Source organism: Xenopus tropicalis, chromosome 9, assembly GCF_000004195.4.
Source record: "Xenopus tropicalis strain Nigerian chromosome 9, UCB_Xtro_10.0, whole genome shotgun sequence".
NCBI lineage: Eukaryota > Metazoa > Chordata > Amphibia > Anura > Pipidae > Xenopus > Xenopus tropicalis.
The window spans coordinates 60,535,851-60,555,090 of NC_030685.2; the positions used below are offsets into that span (position 1 = coordinate 60,535,851).

General features: G+C 39.4%; 1 protein-coding gene across 30 annotated transcripts in view; it reads left to right on the plus strand.

The window, feature by feature from the left end:
- Positions 1-15,665, plus strand: part of lrrfip1 (leucine rich repeat (in FLII) interacting protein 1) — an 85,730-nt gene extending 70,065 nt beyond the window's left edge. For 28 of the 30 annotated variants that reach the window (XM_012970975.3, XM_012970985.3, XM_012970980.3 and 25 more), the window contains one exon: positions 249-2,517. In XM_012970975.3, the coding sequence (XP_012826429.2) occupies positions 249-1,936 (1,688 nt within the window). In that variant the 3' untranslated portion in view covers positions 1,937-2,517. Of the gene's footprint in view, positions 1-248; positions 2,518-4,907; positions 4,937-9,927; positions 9,978-11,122; positions 11,223-12,066; positions 12,147-13,331; positions 13,437-14,081 lie in introns of those variants that run through there. The other 2 variants (XM_031893289.1, XM_012971005.3) reach the window with 2 other exon arrangements.
- The last annotated feature ends 3,575 nt before the right edge of the window (positions 15,666-19,240 follow it).

A 19,240-nucleotide genomic window follows, 5' to 3' on the forward strand; every position in this document is an offset into this window, starting at 1 on the left:
TTCTAGAGATTTTGTGCTATTTTTTTAGGACAAGCTGGACCTGCTTCGCTCTGCTCTTCAGCATTCTTCTCTACTCTTTGCCAAATGGTGGTGTTTATTCTGCATTCTCTTAATTGCTGCATTTCTGTTACGATCAAAAAAGCAGATATTTTCAGTTCCTCTTCTTTCCCTTAATCATTTCCACTCTATGTTGGGGGTGGGACTGGGCTGCAAGAGCATTCCTCAATTTTCTATACATGGTCTTCCAGGCAAAGCTGATGAATCTGATGTGAGAGAGCAGGAAATATCTGTGGTGAGTCAGAGGGCACAGGCTGGACATGAGCAGGAAAGAGAAAAAGAACCAGTGGCTGAGCAGGACAGAGAGGAGGAACAAGAAAAAACTCCAGAAGAATTTCCATTTCAAGCTGCAAACAATAATGTCACAGACTTTCAGAGAATACAGGAACTTACTAGCAACAATTCTGTTGAGCTGAAGCCAGTTCCTTCAGCTGATGATAGCTGTAGTCAGACCAACTTTGGGCAGAGTTTAAGCCAGCAAGGGGAGGAATGCAAAACCAGCTCAAAACAACCGACAAGTGAGGAGGAGGGAGGAAATCAGATTAAGGGGGGGGAGGTTGTAGAAGGTGAAGGGACTATGTTAGGGCACATTATTTCAGTAGTGGAAGGTGAAGTGACACAAAATCAAAAAGGCGGGAGTCCAGGTGAAAGTGAACTCTTTCAGGATGCTCTTGATTTTGTCAAACAAACCCAAAATGTAACTGATGAGTGTGTTGGTGAAACCGCCTTTACTTTAAGCAGTTCTGTGACAGGTGATTTCCAAGACCAAAAGGTAGAGAAGATGGAAAAAGATCACAAAGCTTGTAGTTCTGAGAGTACAATTCCTGAATCTGGAAGTGAGGTTTGTGATGGTACAGAAAACATTAGGGCAGAATCATCATCATGGTTTCCTTCAGAAGAGAGTGCTGAGACTAGTAGTGACAGTGATGAGTTCTGTGAAACAGGGGAAAACTTTGAAATCAGTGGACCCAAAGTGGGTTATGAAAAACATGAGGGCAATTTAATAGAGTTTACTCCTAATGAAAGTAGTCTGACCATGCAGGAGAGAGAACTTGAACCAGTGTCACTAGAAAATACAGAAGAAGCATTGCCTACTCTAGAAAGCGCAAAACAGACTGTAGATGGAGATTGCGAGACTATTAGAACAGATCTAATCTCTACTCACAAAGAGGAAACTACTGAGACTTTTAAGGAAAATGAGGATAAGATAGAGGATGTTATTCACCCCCAATCTCAAAAACCAGGTTCAGAAAATGAAGCTGTAACGTTACTGGCCTGTGATAGCAACACAGCAGCAGATGGTCAAGAATGTGGTCATTTTACTGAATGCGAAAACCTAAAGGCGGACAATGAGAAGCAGGAATATGGTTTAGTGGTTGCTGACAGTGATGACAATGAAGGACTAACTGACTCTACTCTTGGTGCTGGTTTGGAAAGCAGCAGCAAATCTCATAATGAAAATGCTAATTTAAGTGAAGGGGAAAATGTAGTTCCTGGAGAGCAGCAAGGCCAAAAGGAGGAGTTCCTGGGTAAAGCTGATAATGAAGAGAATATGACACAAAATGCTGATGAACATGAATGCAAACCAGCTCACACCGAGACCTTGGTCACCAAGGAAGCAATTGTTAAAAATCAAGAAAAAGATGATGTGGAGGATGATAATTATGATGATGAAAATGGCAGTAATGAGGAGGAAGAGGATCATGATGAGGAAGAGGACACTGGACCAAGTGAGAAGTACCAAGGAGAGAGCGAAATAAGATTAGGATCATCAGTGGACATGACCTCCAGTAGTGAAGATGTGCGACCTGAGAACAATACAAATAAGACTCCCAAACTGGGGAAAGGTAAAAATAAAGAGGATTGTGTGATATCTTGAAGGAGTGGGTTCCCCCCACACCTTGCTATGTAGACATGCACTGTGACACTGCTGGTCATTAAATTGCACTGAATGAAGATTTGATTGGCTGCAAGGATAGACTCTCTCCGCTGTCTCAGCCAACTGTTGGGCAAGAAAGGAAATAAAGAAACCTTTTAGGCCATACTGGCAGTGAATTGGACAAGCCTTGTATCCTCAACATTAAAAAGATATCACTAGAAACAAAACTAAGGTAGTATGTATTTGCTTTTATAGAAACCTGCTCTAATATTTTGGGCAAAAAGGTAAATGTACTCTTCTGTACCTTTAGTATCCACTTAACAAACCTCCACAGGCTTGTCCCTGCTCTCCAGTATGATTCCAATAAGTGTGCCTTTAATAAACTGCAAATAGGGGATTCTTATTTATTTTATATACATGTCACTGGATTATTTTATTTAATCGCCTGGTCAGTGCATCCTTCATCTACTTTGATTGTTGTAATTTAGGAGTAATATTACTTTTCTGTACATGCAGCTGCATGCAGTTGTAAGGCACTATCGATATTCTCTGCCTGGGTATGCATATATGTTTGTGTATCTGCACCTACACACTGTATTTTGTACATATAAACACACACATTCAATGCAATACTGTATAATTAAGAAGCCCAGACTCCAGTGTGAGGCCTAAAACTGAACTGAAGTTATAAGTACTGTGCACATTATAGACAAATGGACAGTAACCATTCACATTTTTATCAATATGAATAATGGGAGAATGTGGCCTCCAAGGCACCTGCTCAAGAACTTCTGCACTATTGTGTACCACTGCTGTCTATAGAGATATGCTTACCCCCTTAGGGTAAGAACCCACGGAGCGGTTTAGTCGGTGAGATCTGCATTGCTACATTTTCCGAAGCTGCACAAAGTTACCTGCAGAAGGAAACTTTGCTTGACTTCGGATTACTGTATCGGAGTGAAGGGCTTTCCACCGGCGACTCCTATTGTTGCCGGTGGAAAGTATTTTCGGAGCGGTTTGACGCCCGTGATAGCAGAGATCTATCGAGGGCGACTTAACCGCTCCATGGGTTCTTACCCTTAGGAGTTAATCTACTGTTTGATCCAATTTTAATCAACCACTTCATATGTATATGCACTTATAGTTATGCTGCAGGGATCCATAGTTGGCTGAACATTAAATACATGGATATTATCTTGAAAATGTATAAAAAAAAAAATGCGTATCGATGAATGTACAGTGGTGTGAAAAACTATTTGCCCCCTTCCTGATTTCTTATTCTTTTGCATGTTTGTCACACTTAAATGTTTCTGCTCATAAAAAACCGTTAATTATTAGTCAAAGATAACATAATTGAACACAAAATGCAGTTTTTAAATGAAGGTTTACGTTATTAAGGGAGAAAAAAAACTCCAAATCTACATGGCCCTGTGTGAAAAAGTGATTGCCCCCCTTGTTAAAAAATAACTTAACTGTGGTTTATCAATTTCAATTTTCAATTTCAATATCAATTTCTGTAGTCACCCCCAGGCCTGATTACTGCCACACCTGTTTCAATCAAGAAATCACTTAAATAGGAGCTACCTGACACAGAGAAGTAGACCAAAAGCACCTCAAAAGCTAGACATCATGCCAAGATCCAAAGAAATTGAGGAACAAATGAGAACAAAAGTAATTGAGATCTATCAGTCTGGTAAAGGTTATAAAGCCATTTCTAAAGCTATGGGACTCCAGCGAACCACAGTGAGAGCCATTATCCACAAATGGCAAGAACATGGAACAGTGGTGAACCTTCCCAGGAGTGGCCGGCCGACCAAAATTACCCCAAGAGCGCAGAGACAACTCATCCGAGAGGCCACAAAAGACCCCAGGACAACATCTAAAGAACTGCAGGCCTCACTTGCCTCAATTAAGGTCAGTGTTCACGACTCCACCATAAGAAAGAGACTGGGCAAAAACGGCCTGCATGGCAGATTTCCAAGGCGCAAACCACTTTTAAGCAAAAAGAACATTATGGCTCGTCTCAATTTTGCTAAAAAACATCTCAATGATTGCCAAGACTTTTGGGAAAATACCTTGTGGACCGACGAGACAAAAGTTGAACTTTTTGGAAGGTGCGTGTCCCGTTACATCTGGCGTAAAAGTAACACAGCATTTCAGAAAAAGAACATCATACCAACAGTAAAATATGGTGGTGGTAGTGTGATGGTCTGGGGTTGTTTTGCTGCTTCAGGACCTGGAAGGCTTGCTTTGATAGATGGAACCATGAATTCTACTGTCTACCAAAAAATCCTGAAGGAGAATGTCCGGCCATCTGTTCGTCAACTCAAGCTGAAGCGATCTTGGGTGCTGCAGCAGGACAATGACCCAAAACACACCAGCAAATCCACCTCTGAATGGCTGAAGAAAAACAAAATGAAGACTTTGGAGTGGCCTAGTCAAAGTCCTGACCTGAATCCTATTGAGATGTTGTGGCATGACCTTAAAAAGGCGGTTCATGCTAGAAAACCCTCAAATAAAGCTGAATTACAACAATTCTGCAAAGATGAGTGGGCCAAAATTCCTCCAGAGTGCTGTAAAAGACTCGTTGCAAGTTATCGCAAACGCTTGATTGCAGTTATTGCTGCTAAGGGTGGCCCAACCAGTTATTAGGTTCAGGGGGCAATTACTTTTTCACACAGGGCCATGTAGGTTTGGATTTTTTTTCTCCCTAAATAATAAAAACCCTCATTTAAAAACTGCATTTTGTGTTTACTTGTGTTATCTTTGACTAATAATTAACGGTTTTTTATGAGCAGAAACATTTAAGTGTGACAAACATGCAAAAGAATAAGAAATCAGGAAGGGGGCAAATAGTTTTTCACACCACTGTACCTAACACAGTTTTAAATAAGACACACCATAATCACCTTGCTATGAATTGCGAAAATGAGTGGCTGTGTGATATATTGACCAAGCGACTATGGACCAGTACTTTGAAGGCAAGTGGAGGAGAACTGGGTTGTATTCTGCAGTGCCTCTTGCACTGGAGATCCGTTACCTGTTGTCATGCTATGGCCCTGTCCATAAACATTCCATAAGTGTGGATTTTTAAATAGTAAGACATTCCGGAGGTGGCATTACCTGGATCATGCTGCTATGGCAGGCCTGCAATTCAACATATTACCCTTGATACAAGTTGCATAATATTTATTAAGGATGAAGTAATTAGATGAAAGGAACATACCTGAAGTTATTAGAAGCCAGCATGTACAGCAATAGAAATATATTTTAATCTCATAATATTTCCTCAAATGATATGCACAGAAAGGATAGGAAAAACATGGTTTAAAAGACACATTCCCATGGCTTTGCTTCCAGATGACCTGCATATACTCACTGCCTACCTGGGGAGAGGTGTCATTAATGTTCTATAAATGTTAAAGGAGTGAGGATGGTTTGGATCTGCTGTATATAATGAAAATAAACATACAGTATTTTAATCATGAAAAGTGTCTGTCTTTAAACATTTTTAAAGTGTACCATAAATAAATGTAGAATCTGGGTTTGGTCATGCTTTGTATCTGTAGTTGTTGCACAAAAAACATTCCGTGCGGGGTGGTGGGGTCCTTTATGCACTATAAATAATTATAACTCTGCTTCAGGGTTCTGATTAATGTGATTGGTTGCCTGAAGATATCAAAACAAACACATTCATTAACCATTAATGAATTCCAGATTGCGTGTAGGCCTGACTGCTGTTTGCTAGTACACAAACTAAAATAATCGGTCAGAAAATCGCACTGAACAAAGGGCTCCTCAAAAGTCATGGTTTTTGGCAAACTGCATGTAAACAGCTTCTTCTTGTGCAAAACAATTTTGCTTAAATTCGCATTAAGCAGGTTTATTCTGTATTAAAGACACACACAAAAAATAACTTACCTCTTTTCTCATGTGTTGTCTGCCCCACGATATCTGTTGGGGGGTCTACCTGGAGTCAGGAAGGAATTTTTTCCCCTCTGCGGCAAATTAGAGAGGCTTCAGATGGGGTTTTTTGCCTTCCTCTGGATCAACTAGTAGTTAGGCAGGTTATATATAGGCATTATGGTTGAACTTGATGGACATATGTCTTTTTTCAACCCAACTTACTATGTTACTATGTCTACAGCCATTAAAAAATTAGTATGCCACTATTTTTAACATTAGTTTAATGAATAGGGCTTGTTCTAAACATACATCTGCCTATTGTTTCACTTAAGAAATGTTTTCTTTTTTTACATCTTAAACCAAAGCTAGACAAAAATGTAAAAAAAAAATTCCTGTTTATAGGAGCGCCACTGAGAAGACCTCTGTATAAACCAACCCCTCATACCCCAGCCACAGCCTGCTGGGCTTTGAGATAAGTAGAAGCTCATTATACAGAGGCTTCTCGGTGGACTGGTGATTGGTTTTGATTGTCCTTATAAGAAACAGAAGTGGAATGGGACTGCTTTCAGCTTCACAAAAAGACACAACAAAAACTAGACATACTTTTTTGCCTGTTTTTTTAAGCAGTTCAAGCCTTGTTAATTGAACCCATTTGATTGTTTAAAGAAGCAAAACTGTTGCACATTGCAGTGTTCAGATGGTTATAACAAAGGATAAATGGAGCCACTTTTTGCATGTAATGGGGCACTAAATACCTACACAATATAATAGGGCTTGTGTTGAAAAGTCTCCTTGTTATTTTGTTGTATGTATGTATGTATGTATGTGTGTGTGTTTGTGTGCTGTATATACACACATGCATACAATGTACAAATGACATCACTCCAAATGTTGTTTTACACATACATACACATGTGGTGTGCAAAGGTCAGAATAAGTACAAAATTATGTGGTTTCACATAAAATTTATTGTGTGCACCAAAATTTATTGTGTGCTGGCCACAAAATGTGTGTCTGTACGCACAAGCACACAGCCAAGAGGGAACGCTGCTGCTGAATAGACCATATAATACACACAAATTTCTGTCTGTTTATTGAATATTTTTAAATGATAAAGAGACAGACATTTGAGCATGTTGAGCAATGTTGTGTCATTTGTACATTGAAGCCCACACAACGCAGCAGTTACGCAGACATGAATTGATTCTACTGTATGTAAGTACAGTATATTTTAATATAACCCTTGATTTATGAACTGCAATATGTTAGAGAGACTGTTCATCGTTCACATTAGTCTCTGCCCCAGTGGGGCCATTAACCTGCCTGCTATATGTGTTACAGAGCTGGGATCTGTTATCCAGAATGCTCAGAACCTGGGTTTTTCTAGATAAAGGGTTTTTACATAATTTGGATCTCTGTACATTGAGTTTTCAGCATGGATTCATCCTTAGGCTCTTTTTTAGACTTTTTTTTTTTTTTTTTTTTTATAAAGAGAGAAAATAAATAATTAAAATAGAAAATGAGAATAATTTGCATAAAATGGACTCCCATAATTTGAAACTTTCTGGATAAACATTTTCAGATAAGAGATCCCATACCTGCATTATTATCAAAATATTTGTTTCATGCATGTGTCCAGCGAGCAAACCTGCAGATAATAGAAAACAGGACAGTTCAGACCTCCAGTATTTCTTATAAATCTGGATTATAGGGAGTGGCCAGTGATTCTGAGCTGTTCAACAACCATCTGGAAATGGACTGTGTGACAAAGTGCTTCACCTTGTGTGCCTTTAGGGCTTTGAGCTTTGTATATATAATTCAAATAGCTGACTACAGGAGAAGTGATGCAAATACATTGCAATGAAACCAGGATTTCTGCTACAAAGAAAACACTTCTGAATTTAGAGGAGAAAATGAAACGGTATGTCAAATTAAATCAACACTTCTCATTTTTTAGTCCCTTAAAGGAAAAGCTCTGGTAGGGGCCTTTGGTGTAGTGATGTGCGGGCTGGCTGGAAACCTGCAGGTTTAACCACGGGTTGGGCAGGTTTGGGCCGCCATCCATACAACTTTCAGGACCCTTCTATGGCCAGTTTCCACCTCCAGAGCTCTGTATTTACAGCCTTCTATCTTCGCACCCTGTCCCTTTGTGACGTCAGAGAGGGGCAGGGTGGGTGCAGATCTATAAATACAGAGACTCAGCGGGTTAGGGTCGGGCATAGGCAGATTTTAATGAAGGCTTTGGGACGTAGCCTCCCCAAACCATGGTCCTTTGTAAATGTGCCCTAAATGTAGCCTTCAGTACTGTGCTGTACAAGATTCTACTAATCAAACGTGAGGGAGGCAGCAAGGGCACATTTCTGAGGAAAAGGTGTGATGGAGAAATGAAGATATGCAAGCGTAAGACAGTAATCACTTGCTGTCTCGGGAGTTCATTTTTCCTTGGCCAGTGTCAGACTGGCCCACCAGGATACCAGGAAAACTCCGTGTCAGTGGGCCCTCCTGCTCTTAACCGTTTGGCCTACTTCATGGTCATTCCCTTTTTATGAATGGGAACAAAGAGGAGAAATACATGAAAGAATAGATGCTAGCATGTAATTAAAAATAATAGGAGAATAAAGAGGTTGGGTGAGGAAAGGAGGAAAACTATTTTTGAGAGAGGGCCTATGGTCTAAGGTTTTCTGGTGGCCCCCTGGGGTTCCAGTCCGACACTGTCCTTGGCTCCTAGACTTAGGCTCCACTGCTCCTCCTTGCCCTACTCCCGAGTGTAAATGCCCACCCGCAGGGGGAGGAGCCACACGGTGCTGGAATCTCTGTGCTGGAAAACTAAGGCAGGTGTGAAGAAGTGAAGGTGTGGAATGTAATTGAATTAATAATAATCACTTTGCTACTCAACTTAGATGCATTACTATGGATAGGATTTTTGTGGTGTATGGGAGCTAAAGGAAGTGTGTGCTTTGCAAGCTTATGCATAGCTGTAATCAACCTTCCATTTCTATAAAACCACCCAATAATGGAAAGACAAATCTGGGGCCAATACAGTGACACTTTTGTGGCTGTAAGAGTTAATCTTGCAAGGACATAATAACGAAAGGGACTCTGGGTTAGCAGTAATATGAATTCTACTAAGGCTTATGGGTTACTGTTTAGCTAGAGGGGTTATTGCTAAGGGGGCTTAAAACGTTTTGGAACTGCAGAAAATTAAGCCTGCTGAGAGTTGCCAGAAAAAGCTAGAGATCTGCGGGACAGAAAAAAATACTAGTAGGAGTATATGGAATTAATCTAACATTAAGTGCTCATACAGAGGGTAAGCTATGGGACTCAATGGAGTTGAAAAAGTTTAAATATTTAAGGGCCATTTATTGTGTTGCACTGCTGCAAACTGCTTTGCTTCAGTACTTTTAAAGTTATCAACATTCGTATGTCTGATAAAAATGTAAAAAAAACTGTCATTGCATATAGATATTAATTATCATTGAACAGTAGCGTAGTTAACCCAAAAATATTAAGAAATATAGAGATTAAATTTTTTAGCCTCCCCAAACAAAAAAAATCACCAGCTGCCTATGGGGTTGGGTGTGGATAGAAAGCAGGCAGGTTAGGGTTGACTATATGAGGGGGCCCTCTAGTGCTCACTTTAGAGAAAACTCCTGTAGTTCAAGATCTTTATTACTGGGCAGAGCAGCTAAGCTAAGCAACAGTTAGTGATTTCAATTATTTTACCAGGACAGTTATACAGAATAGAGAGATTCTTTTTGTTTTGGCTATACAAATGCTTCTGCTTTGATTTCATCGGAATGTAGCATTTTATATTGTTATATTTAAAGTTTGGACACTTGCTAAATATATTTGAAAGAATAAATGTACTGTAGTGCATTGCCCTGAATGTATGCTGTAACACCTAGGGACATGAGTAAGGTGGGTTGAGTTCCCAGCATAAACATCTTTATTTTATGACAAGATGATCTCCTATGGTTTTTTTCTTTGTTTTGTTCAATATTTCTCCGTATTTCCATTTTCTTTTCTTTCTCACTCTCCTCCTGTTCTCCGCCTGTACCTTGCACCATTGCTTATCATTGCCGAAGACATCCGGCTGAAGAAGCTGCTAGACGAAAGGGAAACCTTCTTGGACCAGGTAACAAGCCATTGTGTATTAATGTAGGGCAGGGGTGGGCTGGTTCTGTTTGTGCTAGTGATGGTTGAAAGCAGGAAGTTGTAGTTTTACATTAGTTGGATGCTATATATATCTCCAAATACAGATATGGGACGTGTGAATGCACAGGACCTGGGGTCTTTTCATAATTTGCATCTCCATACCTTAAGTCTGCTAAAAAAAATAATTTAAACATTAATTAAACCCAACAGTATTGTTTTGATAAAAATTTCAATTTATTCAGTTTAGTCTGATCAAGTCCAAGTTACTGTTTTATTATTACAGAGAAAAAGGAAATAATTTGAATTTTATGATCAAAATAGTGTCAATATACAAATCACCTTTTTTTGTTGCATTCAATCTGTTTGGCTTTCTACTCTATTATCTCCTGGCAGAAGACCAAAACCAAGTGTAAGGTTAGATTTTGTATTCTCTCGATAGAGATAGATAGATAGATGATAGATAAATAGATGTTGAATATATTATTTTATAGATATAATCTTCATTTTAGGTCATTTTCTGTTCCTGTTTGTGCCTGGTCGCTAGGGTACATTGACTGACAATCAGGTGTCGGTGTTAATTCCAGAGTACATAATCCCCATGCACAATGGACTCCTGCTTACAAAATATTCACAAGAAAAGGACCAAACAACAGAGTAGCTTGAGTTTTCCTGTTTGAACTGTTAGCTCAAGAAACTACAAGTGTAGATTTTTTCATGGTTAAAACAATAGGCAAAAAATATATTCAGTGCAAGCCCTATTCTTTGAGCTCATGTTGAACAAGGAGGTATACATAGCATTTAATATAGCTTAGCATTCATGACCATAAGGAAGATTACTTGCACATCCGCAATGCACAAAGTACCTAGAGTATTTAATTTCAGGTGGAAAAAAGGGCTGTCAACCTTATTGATGTTTTATGAAATTGGATGAAGTTAATAAACATCTAAGTGCTTAACCTTCACAGTACCCTTTGTAATGTTCCTCATGGTTTCAAGAGCAGGGATAAACCTAAAGGCACAAATGGAGATACAAAGCAACTGCCCATCACTGTACATGATAATCCAACTCATGCACTGTATTGCATTCTGCTAGAGCTTTAGCTTACAGTGTTTTCCTTCCCTCAGATTAAGAGGCTGAAAGGGCAACTTGAAGAAAGGAATCAAAGGAACAGGAGCCCAGAAAATTCAGAAAGCGATGATATGGAGAATGGCAGTGACCTGCAAAGTGAGCTTTGGAAAGATGCTAATGGTTTTGTTCAATCTAAACTTGTTTTACTTAATTATTTCAGCGGCAAGATGAAATGGGGAAAAATGCATTCCAGCTTCTCCCTATCTGTTATTTTACCTGTTTTATTGAAAAATAAAAATTATCCATTGGACTCATTTCATCAAAGAAAACTTAATGTAAACATGCTCAGGCTGCTCTTCAGAGCACTTTTGCAGTTTTAACAATTTTTACACAGCTAATAGGGGGAGTGGCAATGGTGGGTGTGGGGTGTGCCTGTTGTTGTAAGAGACGTGTTTTTGATTTGGTTCATTTTGGCAGGGATAGTCCCATCACCCACGAGGCCCAGGTGACCAGTGGGCTAATATTTGGGGGCCCCCAGGAGGGAAGGTCCCAGCAAACTTTAGTATGGTTCTGCATTATTACTGATGGCAGTTTTGACCATTCCAATGTACACTTTAAAACTGTCCTAGCTTATAGCTGATGAATTGGTATATTGGTTCCCTTGCATAACTCTCGGCAGAATACATGCTAGATACAAAGAGCATGAAGTGTGCGACTGAGGCTGTGCAGAGCAAACGTGGCCCAATTGTTTCCAGCAGTAGATCAAGCAGTGCATTTTTAGGGACTGTAAAATAAAATCTTAAACCTCTTTTTTATTAGAGGCACGAGAGGTCTAGGAACACTTGGGTAAGTGATTGGAAATGGCCACCTTTGTATCAGCATATAATAGATTAACACTAAACGGCATAGATTTGTAATATATCTACTAAAAATGTAAATGGGTAAATGAGGGACTGTCAGACATATGCACACTTAACTTACTTTGTGTTACCCCCTGCAGGAGATGCCAACAGACAGATCAGTGACCTCAAATTTAAACTAACAAAATCCACCCAGGAAGTAACGGCCCTAGAACAGAATGTAAGTAATCTTAATGGATAAGGGCAAATGTGCAGGGCAAATATATAGTCTGTCATTGATTTTCTAATGAACTAGCAGCAGAAAGTGAAGGCTAGATATCATACATAGTCAGTGGGATGTGGGGCATTATTTGTATATTATCATTTATTGATAAAGAAATTTCAATGATATTACGACAAACAAGATAGCAGTATTGCTATCTATGGCTTAGGTGAACTGGGGTGCCATGGGCCCACCAGAAAACCTTAGACCACTGGCCAACTATTCAAACAACAGGTCCAGTCCCCAAACAGTTTCCTTCACTCTTCACAAATTGAGGCTAATTTATAAACACTGGTCAAACTATATAGCAACCAATCAATGATTAGCTTTATTTATTAGCTTTATAGCAACCAATCAATGATTAGCTTTATTTAGCCAGCTGAGGTTGAACATGAAAAGGAATCATCTGATTGGTTACCATCCGTTACTGCCCAGGTACTAGTTTGCCCAATGTAAATAAATGACCCCCCAGTGTCTCTATTCACTTAATCACTTCTTCTTACATATTATCTTCCTGATTGTTATCCTTCTTTCCATTTCTTCTCTTTGTTCTCTTATAGAAATGGCAAGTTGCCATAGTAAAGCCATACAAGGCAAATGGCTAGGTGAGCAGGAGGGGGGTCCACTGACACCTGAGCCAGTCCGACACTGCATAGGTGCACAGATAGTACTTTAGTGCTAAACAGTGGGAGATAGACTCATATCCAAGGTAATTGCCAGAGAAGAGATCAGTGTGTGTATAGGTTAGAGTATTAGATCAGGGGCAGGTAGAGCATATTGATAAGATACAGGTATGGGACCTGTTATGTGGAAGACTCCAGGTCACAAGCATTCTGGATAAGTTGCCTTTACGATTACTTTGCCTCCAATAAGGATTCATTATATCTCAGTTGGGACATGGTAATGTTTTATTAATACAGAGAAAAAGGTAATCATTTTTAAAAATTTAAACTATTTGCTTAAAGTGGAGTCTATGGTAGATGGCCTTCCTGCAATTCAGAGCTTTCTGGATAACAGATCCTTGTAGTGTCAGCTGCCAGAGCTTGTCCATAATACAACTTGTGGGAAATATAATGTAGTATGAGGGACTAACCATACTCCAACCAAACTCATTTCTGGAATTTACCTTTTTGTAATCTTCAGATCATCCGATTAGAAAGTCAGTTGACTCGGTACAAAACGTTGTCAGAAAACGCTGAGAAGACAGAAGATGAATTAAAAGCAGAGAAACGACGGTTGCAGAGAGAAGTGAGTCCTGTCTATAAAATATGTCCATGCCTTACCTAGTACCTTTGGCCTGTTAAATTTCCTAACAAAGGCTTCTTTTCCAGCAAGAAATTAGAACAAGAACTAGAATTCCCATCATTATTTGTGCCACATTGTAGGCGCAAGTTAAAGTACTTGCAGGTGCAGTGCTCATTGTGGCTCAGGCGGGTGTAAAAATTAAGGACCCCTTGCACAGAAGAGTTTTGTACTCTGCGCATTACACCACATGCAGCAACAGTAGTGAAACTGGCACAGAGCGCTCTATCTCTGCAATAAAAACACTTGTTGCAAGCACTAAGCATTTCACATGCTGTTTGGTGCAGTCTTTTAAATGAACCCCAGTATATGTAATAAAAGGAACCCTACATTGGCCTGCAGCTGCTGTTTATTTAGGGGATTGCTAAAGCTCTACTGTTATTAGCTGCAATCTGTTATTTATGAGAAGTAAAATGAAGAGTGTCAGTAGATGAAGGAACCAGCATTGGGTTTCCCCATAGTTGTTGTCTTGGGTTTATTATGGAATTGCTAGATGTTATGTTTCAAGGTTAAAAATGTTGAAAGTGACTGGATGCAATAAAAGTCCAAAATTTGCAATATGTATCACTGAGCTGTCTTTCTGTTTTGCAGCTCCGAACAGCATTAGATAAGGTTGAAGAGCTTGAAGTCGGCAATAGCCACCTGGTGAAGCGCCTGGAGAAGATGAAGGCTAATCGCAGTGCCATCTTGTCTCACCAGTGATGCCCCATGCAGGAATGGCTGGACTGTGTATGACACCAAATAGACAACACTGATTGTGCCAACTGCAGAGTCATTTTTCTTTAAATGACATGTGCCAGCAGTGAGAAGCTAATGGAGTGAATCCAGTTGTCTTTTATTGCCAATACAACTTTGCTTAAACCCATTCACTGTCTGACCCCCTAGAAGTACAGGCCACCCTTTTGAGGGGCACTAGAATTCAGGAGATCAGACCGCCCTTTCTTTGGTCACAGGGTTTCGCAAATGCTTCTTCTGTTAATTCTCCAGTTGGGGGCTTATTCCATCGTGGCAGAGAAGTTATGGCATGCCTCCTGCATTTCCTCACTCTGCAGAATTAGCGTGAGGTCTGGTTCTTTCAGTGGATCTCTCGGATTTCCTTGAGGAAACTCTTGGGAATTCTTTGACCTCAGGAATGTTGCTTTGGCCCATACATGTGCTGATGTAGATATCAATGACCTCAAACACTTGAGAAGTTATTAATATTTCTCTGGTATGCAGATGATTGCTCATATCCCACTGCAAGTATTAGTCAAGTTTTTTAGAAAGAATTTAAGAGGTTTAATTGTCCAATGGACAGCTTGTATCAGCCCTGCTACTGTAATACAAGCACAATTTGGCCAGGGTTACAGTTCCTGGTTTTTGTAAGGGTGACACCTTGCATGGCTTACTACTGTGTACAGTCTGAGAGACACAGCCATAGACCCTTATAGAATGAAATAAATAAATGAATACGTTTTATGCAATAGTGACGCACACATTTCTAATGAAGGAGTAGAGAGCACGGTGCAAGAGGGTATGCATCTTGTTTGATACAAATATATCTCCCCTATATCTTATTATTCTAAAGCCTGCAGATTGCTGGCAAGTAAATGGAGAGAAACAAAGGTGACATGGACTTCTCAAAGGACTATACCATGCTGTGGCCAGCAGCCATTGGGCACATTTTGTAACCCTCAAATCCTTGCATTTTAAAACTGAATTCTGCTACCTGCATTGGAACTTGGTTTCTGATCATTTATAATATATGGAGAGGGAGAGGGTATTGGAGAATAATGTAGTGGAACTTTTTTTTTCACTTGTTTCATTTCCTTTTTGTGAACACATGAGGAAACAGCTATTGACTGTCCTTTAGTTCCATAAAGGGTTATTTAGTATGTGAGAGTGAGTGCATGAAAGCAAGGAAAGATATGTATGAATGGCCTAGGGATTGGCAATAGAATGTTTGTGCGGTCATCAATTTCATATGTCTAAAGCCATTAGAACACAGAAATTAGGTTTTTGAGTTTATGTTGCCTGTTTCTGGGCAAAGTGGCCTTATGTGACTTGTTCCGGACTCCAGGCAAATGAGCATGAAGCTACAATTCGCTACATCAGTCACGGGAGAATTCTTTCAGGTTTAATAAAAAAAACAGAAATAAAATGTGCTTCACTGAATAAATAGGAAATCTCAAACAAAACTGAGACTGATTCTTTTCTAAACTTGCAAAACTATGCAGTTTGGGGTAATGTTTCAAAAGTGCATATTGTGAAGCTGTAGTTGTCTGTGGTAAAAAGATATAGCAGCAGTCACAAGTGACAATGCCATTACACATCGCAATGTGCAGAATCCTTGTTTAAGGCAAACCCTCACAACAAATGACTCTTTATATTATGTTTTATCTAGTTTTCAAGGTAAATAGGGATACACTAAATCCACTATTCGGGGTTTGGCTGAACCCTGAATCCTTTGTGAAATATTTGGGTGAATATCGAATGGAATCTACATATGCAAATTAGAATAAGTAAGACTTAAAGGTACAGTAACACCAAAAAAAGAAAGTGTTCTAAAGTAATTGAAATATAATGTACTGTTGCCCTGCAATGGTAAACTGGTGTGATTGCTACAGAAACACTACTAAAGTTTATATAAATACGCTGCTGTGTAGCCATGGGGGCAGCCATTCAAGCTGGAAAAAAGGAGAAAAGGCACAGGTTACACAGCAGATAACAGATAAAACACTATTGTACTCTACAGGGTTTATCTGTTAGCTGCTATATAACCTGTGCCTTTTCTTCTTTTGAATGGCTGCCCCCATGGCTACACACCAGGGTTTATATAAACTCTAGTAATGTTTCTGAAGCAAACACACAATTTTTATCAGTGCAGGGCAGCAGAACATAATAGATTAATTTCTTTAAAATATATACATTTTTTGGTGTTACTGTTCCTTTAAAGGAAAAGTAACACTAAAAATGTTTAACTAAAAAATCTATTCTACCCTGCCCCAATAATTGCCCTATCCTACAAACCATTTTTTATTTTGAATGCTGTAGTACAAAATACCTGTTAAAAGGCGATACGGCGATGCAGGGGAAGTATCAGGGGAAGCGTCCACTATGTGGTGATTGATCGAGTCTAGCCTGGCTCCTTCCTATACAGAAGAAAGGCTAGGTTCGCCACATAGTGGACGCTTCCCCTGATACTTCACCTGCATCGCCATATCGCCTTTCTTCAAATGACCGGAAGCCAACTTTTAACAGGTATTTTGTACTACAGCATTCAAAATAAAAAATGGTTTGTAGGATAGGGCAATTATTGGGGCAGGGTAGAATAGATTTTTTTAGTTAAACATTTTTAGTGTTACTTTTCCTTTAAGTCTTACTTATTCTAATTTGCATATGTAGATTCCATTCGATATTCGCCCAAATATTTCACAAAGGATTCAGGGTTCAGCCAGACCCGAATAGTGGATTTAGTATATCCCTATTTATCTTGAAAACTAGATAAAACATAATATAAAGAGTAATTTGTTGTGAGGGTTTGCCTTAAACAAGGATTTTGCACATTGGGATGTGTAATGGCATTGTCACTTGTGACTGCTGCTATATCTTTTTACCACAGACAACTACAGTTTCACAATATGCACTAGTGTTACTTTTCCTTTAAAGAGAACCACACACTGAAAAATTTTTCAACTTCCAAGTTTGTGACAAAAAGTCATGTGGCTTTAAGGACTTGGATTTGTTTCGGCCAGAGGCATGGATATGGCCGAATCCAAATCCTGCTGAAAAAAAAGCAATCTTGGCCAAATCCCGAACGGAATCCTGGATTTGTTGTAGCCATAGTTTTAAAATTTGCTAATATAATGAATATGAAACAACAGCGCCACCTACTGGTCATTTTTCTATTAAATGGCTTTAGACAGCTGAAAATGAGTTTCCTGACAAAAGGGGAGAGTCTTTTGATGTTTCTTTTCTGGGAAAATTATGTGAGCAGAGACCAGTCCATATGATGTTCCTTGGGTCAGCTGTAAGCAAAGCAGCACCACAGGATGTATACTTTCTCAGGAAATCCATTTTTTTGGCTGCTGTAAAAAGTTGGCTGAAATAACCAGCAGGTGAAGCTTTTAAATTCATATAAAAGTTTTAAATTCATATACTATACAGAGAAAACTGATAATATCTTAAAACTAGAGGAAAAGGTTGAATGAGGTGCTTGGAGAAGTGCTCAGGGCTTGTTTTGAGACTTTACATTTCCTCTAATACTGGTCCATTACCATGAATTGAAGTGCGTACACTTTGAAATGTACTGAGGGGCAGCAATGAAACATCACCATAGTTGGAGACATGCTTCTATGAGTGGGCTCTAACATACCTCCTTGTTAAAGACTTGAAATTAATTCCCTAAAAAATTGCCCTGTATTTTAACTAATGAAGTTAGTGAGCAGAGCCATCTGACATTTCTCTCTCTATTTGTTATCACAGCAGTGCAAGGTGCTTCTTTTCTCGGGAAATACAATTTCAGGCAGCTGTAGCTAGTTGGGCAAAGTGACCAGCAGTACAATGTATCAAATGTCATTATATATGAAAAAATGAGAGCACTCATGGATTTAAATAAAAAAGAAGTAGAGGTATTTATTTGGACATCTTGGCTCTGTTCAGGGAACCTTTATAAAGAAATAACACCCTCATCCATACATATCCCAAGTTACCATCAAAATACTGTTCATCACAAATTACATCACTGATAAGTGCAATACAAAGTAAAAAATATTGTACAGTGTAATTAACACGTTACATTAACTAGTAATTCCTTGTAGTATGGTTGGTTCAAAGGATTATCGCCCAAACCTACAGGGTAATGTAGACAGGCTGGCTAGTGCGGAGGGATAGAGTAAAGAGAGAGAGCCCAATGTGTGCCCGTTAGTGATATCTTATTTATGTGAGTTAATAGTTTGGGATCCCACACTTAGTACAGCTGCATTGGGGGGGATGTGTCCCAAGCTCATAATTTTAATTCCTAACCGCATCAAGCATGCAGTGCCTGGCACCATTAGGGGAATCCAAAATTAATAGGCCCATCCAGGGATCCTTCCTCAAATGCATATGGGTGACAGGCCATAAATAAATATATATATTATAAAATTAGTATCGTGGTGACATCTTACTTAACAACTAAATGAGATGTTTCTATTGGACCATTATGCACCAGCATTCTGATGTCATTTTGGCCGCTATGTGTGTTTCTGTATGTTTTAGGCCAATTTCTGTGGTACATAGGCAATTTTTCTGGCCAACGTGGTGGAGGGCCGATAATTGAACCTGGTTTTGACTACTTCACCTTTTTAAAAATAAAAAAAACACACCCATGTTATCACAAAAGCTTTTAAGACCATACCCACATTAAAGGTAGTAGCAAACCAAAAAAACATATAATTGGTGCTCACTGCAGGGATATCTCCCTTCACTCATATGTGATAGAAGTGTATTAAGTCAAATTAAGACACTTAATTCCATATGGCTCCACCTGCCTTGTGGATAGGACAGCAACCTCAACACATAACCTGCACAGGACAAGAAGGGTATGGCACACACAGGCAGCATAGGGCAGGCAGAGTATGGCACACAGACAGCATAGGGCAGGCAGAGTATGGCACACAGACAGCATAGGCCAGGCAGAATATGGCATACACAGGCAGCATAGGACAGGCAGAGTATGGCACACACAGGCAGCGTAGGACAGGCAGAGTATGGCACACACAGGCAGTGTA